The 15384-nt window shown below is 45.9% G+C and overlaps 1 protein-coding gene across 5 annotated transcripts in view; it reads left to right on the top strand.

Annotated features, from left to right (window-relative positions):
• The first annotated feature begins 2977 nt into the window (after window positions 1-2977).
• LOC101965641 (retinal-specific phospholipid-transporting ATPase ABCA4) overlaps window positions 2978-15384 on the top strand; it is a 129588-nt gene continuing 117181 nt past the window's right edge. For all 5 annotated transcript variants that reach the window (XM_078026767.1, XM_078026768.1, XM_078026769.1 and 2 more), the window contains exons 1-4: window positions 2978-3170; window positions 11035-11128; window positions 12174-12315; window positions 13567-13706. In XM_078026767.1, coding sequence (XP_077882893.1) covers window positions 3105-3170; window positions 11035-11128; window positions 12174-12315; window positions 13567-13706 — 442 coding nt within the window. In that variant the 5' untranslated portion in view covers window positions 2978-3104. The remainder of the gene's footprint in view (window positions 3171-11034; window positions 11129-12173; window positions 12316-13566; window positions 13707-15384) is intronic.

Genomic DNA, 15384 nt, shown 5'->3' with positions numbered 1-15384 from the left:
ATAATATTAAGAGGTGGAACTTTGGGGAAGTGATCAGATCATTAGGACAAAGCTCTCATTAGTGGAATTTATGCCCTTATAAAAGAGGCCCAAGAGAGAGCCCTTATTCCTTCTATCACATGAGTGCACAATTAGAAGATCCTATCTATGAACCAGAAAGTGGGCCTTTCCCAAACGTTGAATCTGCCAGCATCTTATCCTGGACTTCCCAGCTTCTAGAACTGTGAGAAATAAATTTCTGCTATTTAAAAGATATCCAGCTTGTAGTATTTTGTTATAGTAGCCTGAATGAACTAAGACAACATGCTAAAACATGAATGAACCTTAAAGATTATGATTACTAAAATAAGTCAGATATAAAAGGACAAATATTTTAAGCTCCTACTTATATGAAGTACCAGAAATAGTCAAATTCACAGGAACAGGAAGTAGAATGATGATTTCCAGAGGCTGAGGGGAGGTGGCAATGAAGAGTTAGTGTTTAAGGGGTGTGGAGTTTTAGTATTAAAAAGCTCTGGGGATGCATGGTTGTGCTGATTATACAATACGAATTCTCTTAACTTATACTTAAAATAATTGAAATAGTGAATTTTGTGTTATGCATATTTTATAATGAAGAAAGAGGAAGCATCAACATCAACAAAACTTTATTCAGGCATGAACACCAATTAGCTGGAATAATGCTATCAGAGAATCGCAAATTGAATAATAACAAACTGCTCATTGAATCTTTTCTAACTCAGTTAAAAGTGGGCCACTTATAAATTATGATAGAACATCATTACATAGCAGATATCTGGAGGCCACAACTTTTTCTTCGCTTTGGGAATTTGGAGGAAGCATATTCCTTCACCATCCATAGCTGTCTGCTGTGTGTGACCTCACACACTCTCTGAGCATCCTTCCTGGGTGACCTGCCAATCAGTCCCAGGGCTCCATCTTCCACCTATATGCTGATGATTCCCAAATCTGTCTCCATCCTAGAAGCTTGTTCTAACTCCAGAACTCAGCTGCTTGCTGAATCTCTCCACTCAGATGTCATTGTAGGGACTTCAACATGTCAGATACAAACCTCTCTTCTCCCCCACCTCCTCCCCCAGCCCTTGCTGGCCCTCCTCTGGCACTCCTCCCTCTAGAGCAACACTGTCTCCTTTCCTGCCAGCCAGTGCCCAAGCCCCAGTCCTTCTAGTTGGCTTCTCCTTCTTCACCGCCCACTTCTAACATGTCAGCCAGCATGCTGTGTCTCTTTCCTGCCTGTCACCCCCATCCCTCCCCTTCTCTCCATCATGGCTATCACTGCCTTTGCTCAGGTTCTGTACTCTCCCCCTCCACCCCGTGTACCCCTACACTGATGCCAGAGCAAACTGACTAGTCTTGTATCAAAATCTTTCATCTCTTCCTGCAAAAAGCCCATACTCTTTTAACATGCAGCAAGGTCTTGGTTCTTCACAGAGTTTGCTTCTGTTTGGGGTGTCCTGACCTCCACATATCAGAGATCACTCCAGATATGCTCAGTAAATCTTGGTTGAGTAAATCACGATCATCCTCAACATCATGATGCTTTTCAGCCTTTCCCCCCTTTCTAGCCTCTTCTAGCATCTTCCCTCCATCCCCTTCACTCCAGCCATGCTTCACTTCTTTTGATTTTCCTGGCAGAATAAGCTATTTCTTTCTCCCAGGCTTTGCAGAGATTTGTTCAAGAACTCAGGTTATCATATGTGACCCCACACCCAGTACTTCATCTCACTAGGCTTCAAGTTTCTCATCAGTGAAACAGAGCAAATATCTGCTTCATAAAATTGTAGGGAGGATAAAATAAAATACACAAAAGCAGTTTGGAAATCCTATATTACTATAAAATGTTATTTTGTAGTTCACCAAAGCGTATTTTAAATGCCACCACTTCCAAGGAGCCTTTTAAACAACCTAAGCAGAAACCATCTGTCTCTCCCTAGAAGCCCCACCCAACAGCCTTTATGACTTCTATCACATGCGCCCTAATTATCCAAGTTCATGTCCCATGTTTACAACATGATCACAAATTTCATGAACTCAGCAATCTATGGTTCAGCATTCTGTGGTTCTTTTTTATCCCTTTGTGGTTTCAAGGGTCTAGAGAAAAAAAAAAAAGCCTGAGATTTGACGAGAGAGACACAAAATGTCCATGGGGACGTACCTGGGAGGCTTCTGTTTGGGGTGTCTCTTGAAATCAGGTACCCAGCCACCTGATGAACCTATTCACCAACACCCCTGTGCCACACTAGAATGACAAGACCTGGCCCCTTTCCTCAACCCACACCTGTGCGGACATTGCTAATCAACTGTGGACTCTGTCTGCCTGAGCCTGGAGGGGACCAGGGATTTTTTCAACATGGCTCTGGGAAGCCATGACTAATTAATCAGCTGGCTTAAAGTCACTATGAGAAAGATAAGGGTTAAAAAAGAAAAAAGGGACTGGGGTTGTGGCTCAGCAGTAGAGCGCTCGCCTAGCATATGCAAGGGCTTGGGTTCGATCCTCAGCACCACATAAAAATAAATAAATTAAATAAAGGTATTGTGTCCAACTACACCTAAAAAATAAATATTTAAAAAAGAAAAGAAAAAAGAAAGAAAGAAGAAACTTCGGCTCTGGCAAGTGAATTGATGAGACTTGAAAAGGGCAGTCAAACCCTGGATACCATCTCACATTAGGGCTGAGAGAAAAATGCCCAACCTATAGTTACACAAGGAGATCTTGTCCCAAACTTAAAGGCCAAATATATCCAGAGGTGGTCCCCTCCAGAATCCCAGAGGCCCCCGATGAAGGACATCTCCAAGGCACTTGGTTCCCATCAGATGTCCCCACTCAGTGCCCAATCACGTGTGTCTTTAGTGTTCCTTTTCTCTTCCTAAAAAGGAACCAAGCATGGTATCTGCCTCCTCTCCCCAACAAAGGGCTTAGGTGGAATTAAAAGGGATTATGTTTGGAGAGGAAAACTAGCCTTTAATCACCAACAGAAGGACACAGCAGCCTGAAGGTGCATGTCCATCGCTAACCCGAAACCTGACCCTGACCTGTTAGCCTCTGCTCCACGCCATCCCCTTGTCCTTGGGTGGTCACCAGCATGGGCTTCGCCAGACAGATACGACTATTGCTCTGGAAGAACTGGACCCTGCGGAAAAGGCAAAAGGTAACGTGTTACCGTCTGTGTCCTAGAAGTGAGGTGTGGAGCAAGTGAACAGATTGGAAGCTTGGGGTGCAGTGGGGGAAGGAGAGCGTTCTGCGTTGCCATTTAGCCCTGAAGCAGTGTTTATCTGTGTGACTCCTCTGTGAGCCTGTGACATGTGCCCTTCACAGGATGACATGCTGCTCTGTCCCTGGCCACATTAAAATATGCCCCTACCACACACACACACAGATGAATCTACTGCATGCCCATCCCTGTCCCCACTCCCCTGGTTTTCACACTCGTCAGCCCAGTCCGCCATCTTCTGGAGTATCCACCCTACATAGCAGGGAGAACCCTAAGTCCTGCAGAACAAGATCAAAGGAAAACAAGAATGCCCTCCACTAGCTCCCCAGCCCAGGGATTGCTATTCCATGGATTCCAGGAGGCACACTGGGTTTTCACATTTTGACAATTCCAAAACTGGGAGGCAGCTCACAATCAAGTTACTTTAACCAAACATGTTTTTCTTTCTTCGTGGTACAGAAAAATGACAGCTCATCTTACAACTGATGGTGTCTTAGATTCAATGAATATATATTCTGAGCCTCTTCAGTTAGCAGACTTGGGGTTGGGATGTACTAGGGACCTAAAAGCATGAGACACTAACCCCTTGGACTGGCTTTTTTGGTAGATGGGGAAATCTGAAGTATATTTTGACACCCAGAGCAATATGAAGTAGCATTGCCAAAATCCCAGGAGCCACAGAAGACCAGAGAACTCCAAGAGCATACGTATAAATGGCACCTGGCCTCAGTGCAATTTATCTGGGAGGGGGGGTGAGGAGTGAATATGTAACTATAAACAATGTACTTTACCACAGCCTTGCAGAGTCCTGCCAGTGACTTAAGGAGCTGATAAGTGGGACAAGGGAGGGTAGGAGGGAGGGCTGGAGAGAGCTGAGATTAGAAAGACTGAGCCAGTCAGCCATGGGAGGAAGACTGGCCATAGGGAGGAAGGGAACAGTGTCTGCCCCAAACCTCAGTTCAGGATGGGAATATGGATGGGGAAGGGTTCAGGGGGAATGTTAGGGAAGAAATGGGCCAACTGTGGAACATCTGAAGACCCGAGTGAATACCTTGCCAGGGTCTGGTCAGAGAGGGCTCAATATGGAAAGGTGTTAGCTTAGCTAGAAGCCGGCAGCTGCGTTGTAAAAGAAAACTCTGAGGTATCCTGGAGGTAGAATTGCAGGACTCCACTACCTCCTGGGACTGAGGACTGAGGGAAGAAAGTGGGATCATTAAGATGGAAGCAAAGACCAGAGTTCTGTGGAGCTGAAATTTGGATTTGTGCAGAGGCTGCTGCAGAGTCTCTGAGGCCCCCATGTTGAGGGATCCCTGCCTGGTGAGTGTGGAGATAGGGAACAATAGCTTAACAACTAGCAGGAAGGGGAGCAGGGAGAGACACACTCCAACCATGCACAAGATGGTTCAGAGGCCTGTGTGTGGCTTGCACAGGACACAGGCCACAGGCAGTGGGGGTGGGGACACACAGTTGTCCTCAGGCTGTTTTCTTTTGTCAAAGCAGGTGTCACTTCAAATTAGCCTTAAAGTTATTTTTGGCCCCCAGTTTTGTAGGGACAGACAAGGCAAGGCCCCTAAGAGTGTATGAAACAGTTTTATTTGGCTGTAGCCAGGTTCAGAGGGCATTGCTTTTGCTGTAACCAATCAATCCCCTGAACCCCGAGTTCAGGTAGTTTCAGAATTTTTTTTTTTTTTTTTTTTTTTTTTTAGTTTCAGAATTTTATACTCAGCATGTCATGGGAAGGGCTCAGAAGTTCTCAGTCTGCAGAAGTTCACATAAAAGCAGCTTTTTCTTTCACTGTTCTGGGCAAGTTAACCCTTCAAAGACAACATCTAAGAAGGGGAGCTTCTTCTTCCCTTTCTATCCTCCCCCTGCCAGCTGTTACCATGGAGCCCAATTGGTAACTTCTCTTATCTTAGAAATGTAGAGATCTCTGTGAAGCCCCCGGCTGCCTTGTTTAAACATTTCTACAAACTATTATATGGATACATGTTTGTGAAAAACTAGTAGAGGGTGTCCAGCACCTGGAGTGCTGATTTCTTCCTGGTCAGTGGCCAAGTAAGAAAGTAAGACAGTGCAACATGAAAATAGGAAGTTTATCTACATTGAACTCGTTTGTAGAGACTCTTTTGCTGACAGTCCTAAAATCAGCCGTGGTGAAGATTTCTGGAGAAGCCCAGTTAGGACTTTTCTGTGGAGAAAGGGGGTGCCACTACACCAGGAATCCAGACACTTGATCAGAAACTGATTTCTTCCAGAAGCTTCCCTTCTTGAGTGAAAATATTGACAAAATGTGAACAAGACTCATTCTTCAATTTATTCATCATTTTTTCTCATTCTTTCCATCAACAAATAATTGTCACCAGGCATGGTGCCCCGTACTGAGTATACAATGGCAAATAAAAGCATCTAGTCCCTGCCCCCCTGATGCATATGTCTATATATTGCCAGGGAAACTCCACTCTGCCATTTTTCACATTTTCTCTCTTAGTCATAATGAATTAAGATTCTCAGTTCACTTTACTCTCAATGTCCCCTTTGTGGCTCTCAAAGAACACAAAACAGAGGACTGTAGCCACTGGCCTGCAATGATTCCATTGCTGTGGCAAGCACGCTGCTGTTACAAAGCACAACCCTACTTCCAGACCCTGGGTTTGGCCCAGGTGCCCTCACAATCTCTGCTCTCCTTCCCTGCTGTTGGTCGGTCTCTTCCTGTTCTGAAATCTCCACAGTGTGCTCCAAGGGGATGGAGCCGTGCAGGCCAGGAACCTTGGTTCAGGGCCATCTGTCAGGGCTGGACATAGGTCTGGGTTGACAGTCATCTGATGCCATCCTAATGCCCTGGAAACAGAGATCTCTGGTGTGCCTCAAGCTGGCTACCATATTCCAGAATTTTCCAGGATTTCTGGGTAAGAGGGAGACAGTCATTATCTCTGAGAGGGGTCTGTGTCTCCTGCCAAAGCTTTTGGCTTTTCTAGAAACTTCTGCCTCTAGAAAATGGTGACTCTAAGAAGAGTACAACACACCAGGCCATAACTTGGCTCCAAAGTTTTTAATTCCTTAAACTTCCATGGTTTTAAGTGTTTACTTTTATGAGCTGAGCAAGAATGAGAAGTGAGAACAGATAACAATTTTCCCCATGCCTCCACTCCCAATGCCCAGAGTATAAGAAGATCATTTTCAGGTCCTAGCTCTCCTCCTCCCCACACTCTTTTTTTTTCTTATCTTGTTAGTATCTTTGAGAAGTGTTACTAAGCACCTGGCATAGTACTAAGCGTATTGCTTTATTGAATCCTCACAACAGTTCCAGGAGAGCGAGCTTGATTTTCCCTGTGGGTCCAAATGAGGCAATTGAGACTTCTGGGAAGGGTTGGTAACTGGTTAGCTGGACCTGGGATTCAGTCCATGACTCCAGGACAGCAGGCATGGCCATCTCACTGCACTGTCCCCTTGTAACCACCACTATCTAACGGGTAGGGCATAGAGATCACCAAGATGAGTGCAGATCATTTATCATCCACCAGAACAATAAATGTAAGTTAATACTGGCCCTGGAAGATGAGGGTGTATGTTGGCCCTGACCCAAGGTAAACTGGACATGGCCCCTGCCCTCATGGAATTCAGAGCCAGGCAAGAGGATGTTCCCATGCTTAATTACTGAGCAGAATCCTGAGTGCAGCTATGGAGTTGAAGGAAGTCCCTAGCTGGTGTGCGGGTGAGCTCTGGGAGCTCAGAGGAGACCTTGTGTGAGAAGCTAGACCCAATTTCCCCAGGAGCTCACGCTTCAGCATGATGAGATTGCTCCCACTGCATGAGACACACACACGTTGGCCCACACTGGCTGTGGACTAGGCAGAGCATCAGGGAAGGTTTATAAAGATGACTAGTTATGTCTCTTGGCCCTGAGAGCTCATAGTCTAGGGCCCCTTGGTGTCTGTCCCTGGTCCTACCTTCCAGGTCAGGACAGGATATTTGGGAAAGACCTGAGGGCTCGTGAGAGTAGGGTGCTCATCATTTCATGGACTCCAGACCTGGGCATCTGGTGTGGACTTCAGCTCTGGGTCCAGCGTCAGAGGTAGAGAATGTGGCAGATGCAGGACGCTGGGCAGTCTGCTCCTAGTGCAGCAGCCAGGTCCTGGGTGGTATTTGACCAGGCTGAGTCCTGTCCGGGTTCTCAGTGCACAAGGGGGAACCGTGCAGCTATTTCAAGCCCTGGCTACCCCCTTTTAAATTGAAAACAGACAGGGAGGGAAGTAAATCTAACTGGCTAAGTTAAATAACAAGCCCAACTCTGCCCTTGCCAGAAACCTGTCCTCCTACTAATAGACCAAATGGTTCCCAGAGGAGGAGAGGAGGTGGAGGAAAACATATGCTTGTGTGTGCACGTGCGCACGCACATACAGATACACACATAAAGAGAGGACAAGGAAACACCAATTCAGTAAAAAGAGAGAGAGAGAACAAAATAATTTCCACGAACCCCTTCTGAACTTCGACTGGGCTTAATTAAAGTTACAGACATGTTTAAAGGGAAGGGGAGGGGAAGTCCAAGCAGCTCTGAAAACACATTATTAGTTACACTGTGGAATTCCTCCCTAGGGTATGACTGTGCACAGTTGAGCCTCAAGACCAAGGATGCAGCTCTGGGGTGGGGTTGGAGCACAGTTCTGGAGGAGGGAGGAGAGGCTGCTGTGAGAACAGACCTGTGCCTGGGCAAGAAATGGCTTTGTGCAGAAGGGAAGTGAGGGGCAGCCCCTCCAAGTCACACACCTACAGACAGCACAGTCCCACTGACCACTCCACCCATGTTGTTCAAAATCACCAACCACTACCTAGACCAGTGGTTCTCAGCGTTGGCTGGATATTGAAATGACCTGAGAGGTGTTTAAAAAAATTTCCTGATGTCCCATGGGCATGAACTGAGGTCCCCATGTGATTCCAGCCTGTAGGACCCTGAGAGCTGCTGATCTAGGTTAACGAAGGTGATTATTTGACTTACAGACAGAAACAAAAGCCCTACTTCAGAGATGTGGAAAGGAAACCAGGTAGAGCAGTGCTAGTCTTAAGGCCAAGGAAGGAAGGTGGATTCTGATCTGCCTCCCACTGTAATGAACTTTGAATCACAATGCCTTGCTCAGACAGGACACTTCAAAAACACTGGAGAGCCTGAGTGAGTGGATGAGAGAGGGTGGGACTAGCATATCATAGAGAGATGAAATATACAGTGTGGGACAGGGAGGCAGACTGGGACTCATCCCTCCCTCTGTGCAAGCCCTGTTCTGTGTAAGGATCAGGAGACAGTGTGTGGTCTGTTTCTCAGGAAGCCCATGTTTTCAAACTGGCGAGTGTGCAGTTCCAGATCGAGAAAGGGAGGAGACTGGAATGAACATGGAGGGCAGGCCTAAGAGGTTCCAACAATTTTAATTGCGTTTTCTTGCTCATCTGTCTTTACAATGTGCTGTCACCTACAGTGACCCTGTGACACTTGTGACAATCCTATGAGGCAGTGATCAATGGTTTATGTTTGTTGAAGATTACCTTGTGCTGGGCTCTTGATTTTATTATCACAACTCCTCTGGGTGGCAGGTTCTCCTATCACCCTCATTTTTTAAATGAGACCCATGGCTTGGAGAAGTTGAGCAGATTACCCAAGATCTCGTAGCTGAGAGAAGAGGCTGGATAAAACTTGGTCCCAGAGTGATCTACTCTTAATCCTCAGTGTACACTGTAAGACAAAATAGTACTAATTCAGAGATGAGAAAACGGAGGCCCAGAGGTTGAGCATGCCTGAAAGTGGCTGTAACCTAGATCTGCACACTCCCAAATCATCACCAGTTTTTAACATTCCAGACCATCCCCAGGAAGATGTCACTCCATGGAAGGCAGCACAACTCACTTCGGAGAAAGCCAACATTGCAAACTATTGTCTTAGGAGGAGTCATAAGTGGAGAATCTGGACTGGTTGTCTCATTTCCTTGGTGAAGACACCAGAAACAACTTCCAGTTTCATACTTTGCACATGTCACTCACATTACTATCTTGCTAAACCCGCTCCCCACCTGGAGGATCCTGAATGGAAGGCGAAAAGCCAGTACACAACTTTTGGGTGGTGCAGTTTGTTCAATCTGCAAGGAAGTGCAGAAACAGCACTGGCCCTGGGAGCAGGAGACTGGATTTTGGCTCCTGTGCTGTCACTGCTGATGTGACACTGCAGATCACCTGCCCTCTCTGAGTTTCTTTCTTCATCTGCAGAATAACAGCTTAAAACAAGGTCTTTATAACCCATGGCACCAAATTACCTGAAAACTTGCAAGAAATACAAGATCTGCTGGGGCCTACTGAATCAAAATCTGCATCTATGTGTATAGCATCATCTGTAAAGACTGAAGCCCATTACCTCCATGACCCTTTATAATTAGTCTTGCATTATGCTGTTTTCTAAATTAGACACAGAGTAAAACCCAGCTGGACACAAAAGCTGTTTGGTGGCCAGGTGTGGTGGACCATGCTTGTAATCCTAGGGCTTGGAAAGCTGAGGCAGGAGGATCAAGAGTTCAAGACCAGCCTCAGCAACTTAGCAAGGCTCTGAACAACTCAGAGAGACCCTGTCTCTAAATAAAATATAAAAAGGGCTGCGGATATGGCTTAGTGGTTAAACCCAACCTGGGTTCAATCCCAGATACAAAAAAAAAACCCAAAAACTGATTGTATAATAAATCAAAGTAGAGGGAGTATAGGAGCAAGAAATAAAAGCAGGAAGTTCTTTAGGTCAATGCATTTATACATTACTTAACAATGGGACACATTCTAGAAACTGCCTTGTTAGGAGATTTCATCATTGTGTGAACACCAGAGTGTCATTACACAAAGCTCAATGGTATGTCCTTACTATGCTATATGGCTCGATAGTGGAGTGTGTGTGTGTGTGTGTGTGTGTGTGTGTGTGTGTGTGTGTGTTGTAGTCTGTTTCTCCTAAGGCCATGGCAAAGGACACAAGATTAAACCCAAGATTAAATCAAGCACAACAGAAATACAATCATGAGACCAGTGAGCATGAGATCTAAGAGGCAGCTACTGCTGCAACCCCACACACTGTCTTACAAAGAACATTTAGTATGGGTAGAATGAGCTCTCTCTAGGCCTGGGGTGGTAGCCCAGTGGTAGAGCACATGCCTAGTACATGTGAGGCATTGGCTCAATCCTGAGCACCACATAAAAATAAATAATCAAAGATATTGCAGTCCATCTACAACTGAAAACCATATATTTTTTCAATAGAAATATTTTGATACCTTTTGGCAGGAGTTTGTGTAAGAGCAGGGGATTTTTTGGTAATGATTCTACCCCAAGAACCTGCACATGCAATAAACAATGATTGAATGAATACAGAAATAAATGAATGGATGAAAAAAGAAGGAGTACATTCTAAAATAATGAAAAAAGGATAGTGATAAATACATAAATCATTTACATAGTCATTTGCTATCATTATGAAGTATTACGTACCGCACATAGTTTTATGTGCTATACTTTTCTGCAGTTGGCAGCATCATAGGTTGGTTTACACCAGCATCACCACAAACTTGTGAGCAATGTGCCACACTACAATGCTACAAAGGTGGGAATGGGAATTTTGCAACTCCATTATAATCTTATGGGACCACTGTGGTCTATGTGGTCTGTCAGTTGGCAAAAGCGTGCAGCACATAGCCCTACCACAAGCCAAGTCCTACAGCCAGACAGTGCCAAGAGAAGTGTACATATTAGTGCCACTGGTCTTTTTCTCTGTGTTTTGTTTCTCCAGATTCGCTTTGTGGTGGAACTCGTATGGCCTTTATCTTTGTTTCTGGTCTTGATCTGGTTGAGGAATGCCAACCCGCTCTACAGTCATCATGAATGTGAGCCTGGAGCATCCTGGGAGACTCTGCAGGGCCTGTCATTCAGGAAGGTCTTGGGAATGGGGGCACAGGGATCCCTCTGCTTATCGATGTACCAGGAAATAGATCCATCAGTTTTACACAAATTCTAATTTTGAGTCTTACACATTCTAAGCAAATATGTGTACATAATATGGAAATAATGTGCAAATCTTTTTTTTAACATATACCTAAACTCTTACCCATTTAAAAAAGAGGCTACAATTGAGTTCTCTAACTTAGACCAATTTAAGTATATTTTTCAATGAAAAAAATAGATTTAGGGATACATTATACATAACGTTAGAGAAAAATGAGGAGATGGTAAGCTATATAATCATACTTATTAAAATATTATTTCTTGAATCCCTGATGTATCTGGGGACCTTTAATAAACCTTGTGGATGAAGCTCTTTCTGTACTATCACCCTCTTGGAAAGCTCTCACCTTCTGAAGGGAGAAGATGCCTCTGATATGGAGACCTCAAAAGTTTTGGAAACTGCTTGGTCCCCTGGTCTTGGTCTTTGACCTCTGTTCATGAGTCTCCATCCTCCATCTCTCAGTCAGCCTCCTGTCCAGCAAACTCTTAATTCCTCACCTTAATTCCAGGCCAGGAGCCATTATTCGGCAACACTGCAGCGTGTGTGGGGGGTAGGTGCTCCATACACAGTGTGGAAGGAAGACAGGGGCCTCCTCTCCTCAGGCACCAGCAGCCCGGTGGAGCCTCCTTGAGCTAACACCTCTGCACACCTCTTACCACAGAGTGATCTGAATCCCCCACTTCTGTCCATGCCTCTGTGACAACATTTATCTGTCTCCTCACTCTACCAGAGCTTGAGAGAACAGACTGGCTGCAGCAACCCACATAGGCCTGGCCTATGTTAAATGCTCCTGCTTCTTAAGCCATGAATAAAGCAGAGCACCAGAGGGGCCCTACTCTTTCCCCAAAAGGACCCTGCTCCTAGGGCCTGAGTCCTGCTTGGTCTCCATAACTAAACCCTTCTTGTCTTCATTTCCTGTTTCAAAGGTCATTTTCCCAACAAGGCGATGCCCTCAGCAGGAATGTTGCCATGGCTCCAGGGGATTTTCTGCAATGTGAACAATCCTTGTTTTCAAAGCCCCACCCCAGGAGAATCTCCAGGAATTGTGTCAAACTACAACAACTCCATGTAAGTACCAAGATGTTCCCCGCATGCACGGGAGTAGATGCATGTGTCTGCACACACAGAGCCTGTAGTACTGAAAGTGAGCCTCGTGGATTGGTAAACCCCTGACCTTTCAGGGCCCAGGAGGATTCTTTCCTGAAGCGTTCTACTAGCTGGCAGGGCACTTGGGGAGAATATTCAAATAGAGTCCACATGGACATGATTTCTTTGTTCTTATATTCCCAAAATGTGACCTGGAATCTGATGACAATCCCTTGCTGTGACACGTTCACTGTCTCATGCTCATTCATCTTCTAGGGTAGACCCCCTGAGTGAGAAGGGGGCTCCAGACTCCACCTGTTCTTGAACCAGGAAAGCAGGGTTCACATTTCATATGCACATTATAGATGAAATAATGACTTATTCAAGGTATTTTTACTTGCAAGGCACAGAACCCATTCCAGTCAGCTTAAGGTCCAGAAAGAAATACATGATTTGGATACATGATTTAGACCTTCTCACAAGTAAAGTTTCAGTCCATGGGCCACTGGTTCCATTGCTCAAGGGTAAAGGCAGGCCTCAGGAGAGGTGGGGCAAGAGCTGCTTCTTCTGCTCTTCCAGACTGAACTTTGAGGTCCAGCCTCTCGGCCTATCTCTGTTCATCCATACACTCACCTCTCTCCATGGACCAGTCTCCCCTCCTCCTAGAAGGCCAGGCTGTACCAATCACCCAGTTCTCAGCATTTTAACTTGAGCAATCATAAGAGCACCCTGAGTCCTTTGGTTGTCTCAACTTTATTCTCCCTGTCCAATCAGCCTCAGTGAAGGGGTACGTATGTGTGTGTGCTTGGGGGTTCCTTGTGGATGAAGCATGGCTGTCAGAGCCTACCCCCATAAATGGATATGGGGTAGGTCTCAGAGAAGTGGGAGAAGGCTGGAAGAACCTCCAGTAATACCAACATCAATATTCTAAAAAGCTTTACCATGTTTAAAGTTTCTCAGGACAAGTGATATAGACAGCATGGCGTTAACAAGTTACCTGGCCCTGCCAGGTAGGACTGGACAAATCACTCACTACCCCAATCTGTTGTCCTACATTTGCAAGAGAGTAAAAGGAAAAGAGAAAAAATCATCTTTTTTCCTTTTGTCATGGCAGTATTGTAAATAGACACAGCATAGTTGCTAAGCACCCTATTTTAACAAATAGCACAAGGTATTAATAATATTATGAAAACGACAGTTATTTCTTTTTTGATGAGGTTTTTGTTCTTACAGCTTGGCAAGAGTGTATCGAGATTTTCAAGAACTCCTCATGAATGCACCAGAAAGCCAGCACTTTGGCCAGATTTGGATAGAGCTCCGCACCTTATCCCAGCTCATGGACACCCTGCGGACTCACCCTGAAAGAATTGCAGGTGAGCTTCAGCATTCTCAGTGTTCGCTGACCTCACACCTGCCTCACCCATCTAGGAGGCAGGGGGAGGGTTTGATGGAAAAGGGTACCGGAGGAGGCAGGAAGAGATGGGTTGCAAAGGCTGATGCGGATCGCCTTGCTTAAGATGCCTGTTCCTCTGCACCAGCCTAGAAGGTAGGAAGTTGGGCAGGAATGGCACCAAGGGTCCCACCCCATGTGAGTCCACAGACAAAAAGAAAAACACTGAGAGAGATGGTGCTCTGAGAAGCCCTTGTTGAATCAAGGGCTAGACGCTGGGGAACAGGGATTTGCTGAGTATGGTAAGGTGTGCAGTCCCAGGGGGACAGCAAATCAGAATCATGTGACAATGCTAAGGAGCACTGAGGAGCAGTGGAGGTCACAGACCACATGTTTACCACGATATTAAAATGTACAATTGTACAATTTTCCCAGTGATATTTGGCATCCAGGCCCTGAGGCAGGGCTGGTGGAGAGCTGGGTGATGGGAGCTTGGGGAGAGGCACCAGAGGAGGTCAAGGAGGCAAGGAGGTTGAAGAAGGTGATTGTACTATATGCACCAGGCCCAGGCTGCAGAAAGATCCTTGAGAAGTCACAAGTACTGAGAGGAGCTGGGGTGGAAGGGAATAGAAAAGCAGGGAATAGAGGCCTCGGTGCATTCCATGACCCTGTTTAAGTGACTGAGAACATGAGCAAGATGAAAGGATTGATAATTAGAGAGTGAAATATTCAACTTTAGGATTGTGAAGGCTTCCAGGCAGGATGGGGTGAGAACACGAGCCCAAGGGTGGCTGTGGGTGAAGTGCAGCAGAAGAAAGGTGCATGGTGAGGGAAAGGCAAAGGGCGGGGAGGCCAGGCTGTGGCCACCGTGCAGACACAGAGGTCGTACAGGAAGATAGGAGGAGCTGGATGCCCTGGTAGGAAGCAACAACAGGGAGGAGGGATGGAGGGACTCCCTCAGGGGTCTCTACTCCCCAGTGGAAAACAAGAAACAAACAAAAACCCAACAACAGTATCAAGAGGCTGGCTCTCCTCTTTCCACTTGAAGCCTTTCTTGCCCATCATACCCCAACCCCTTTGTCCACACCAGTGTCCTGAGCTTGGAGCCTGAGCTGAGAGTACAGAAACTCCAAGAAGGGTCCTCTACCCCATGACAACTACATTGTGGACAAATGACCTATGTCCTCCAATCCTAGACCAGGATTTCTCAACCTCAGCACCATTAAAATTCGGGGGGGGGACATATAATTCTCTATTTGGGGAGGAATTGTGCTATGTATTGTGGAATGAGCACTGTCCCAGCTGTGACAACTAAATTTATCTCTAGATATTGCCAAATATTCTCTAGGGACAAAATTGCCCAGCTCTACCTCCTCCACCCCTCATCCCCTGTTGAGAGCCACTGTCTGCACCAACCCCACAACGCATCTGACACCCACCCTGGGCTATCCTTCCCCACCTTCTGTGCCTTCCCACTGAACTCTGTCTAGCTGCTTCTACAGTAAATACTGTGACTGTGTTGGTGATGACCACAGGCAAGAGGATGGACCTCCAACTGCTCCCAGGGAACCCAAGAATGGAGCCTTCCCTTGAGTGCGAAGTTAGAACATTTCCCACCAGCTCTACCTGTTTCCTTTTTTTTTTTTGACCCATCTCTCCTT

This window comes from Ictidomys tridecemlineatus, chromosome 11 (genome assembly GCF_052094955.1).
Source record: "Ictidomys tridecemlineatus isolate mIctTri1 chromosome 11, mIctTri1.hap1, whole genome shotgun sequence".
NCBI lineage: Eukaryota > Metazoa > Chordata > Mammalia > Rodentia > Sciuridae > Ictidomys > Ictidomys tridecemlineatus.
The sequence above is the reverse complement of the archived record's forward strand: the minus strand, read 5'-3'. Positions and strand labels throughout refer to the sequence as shown.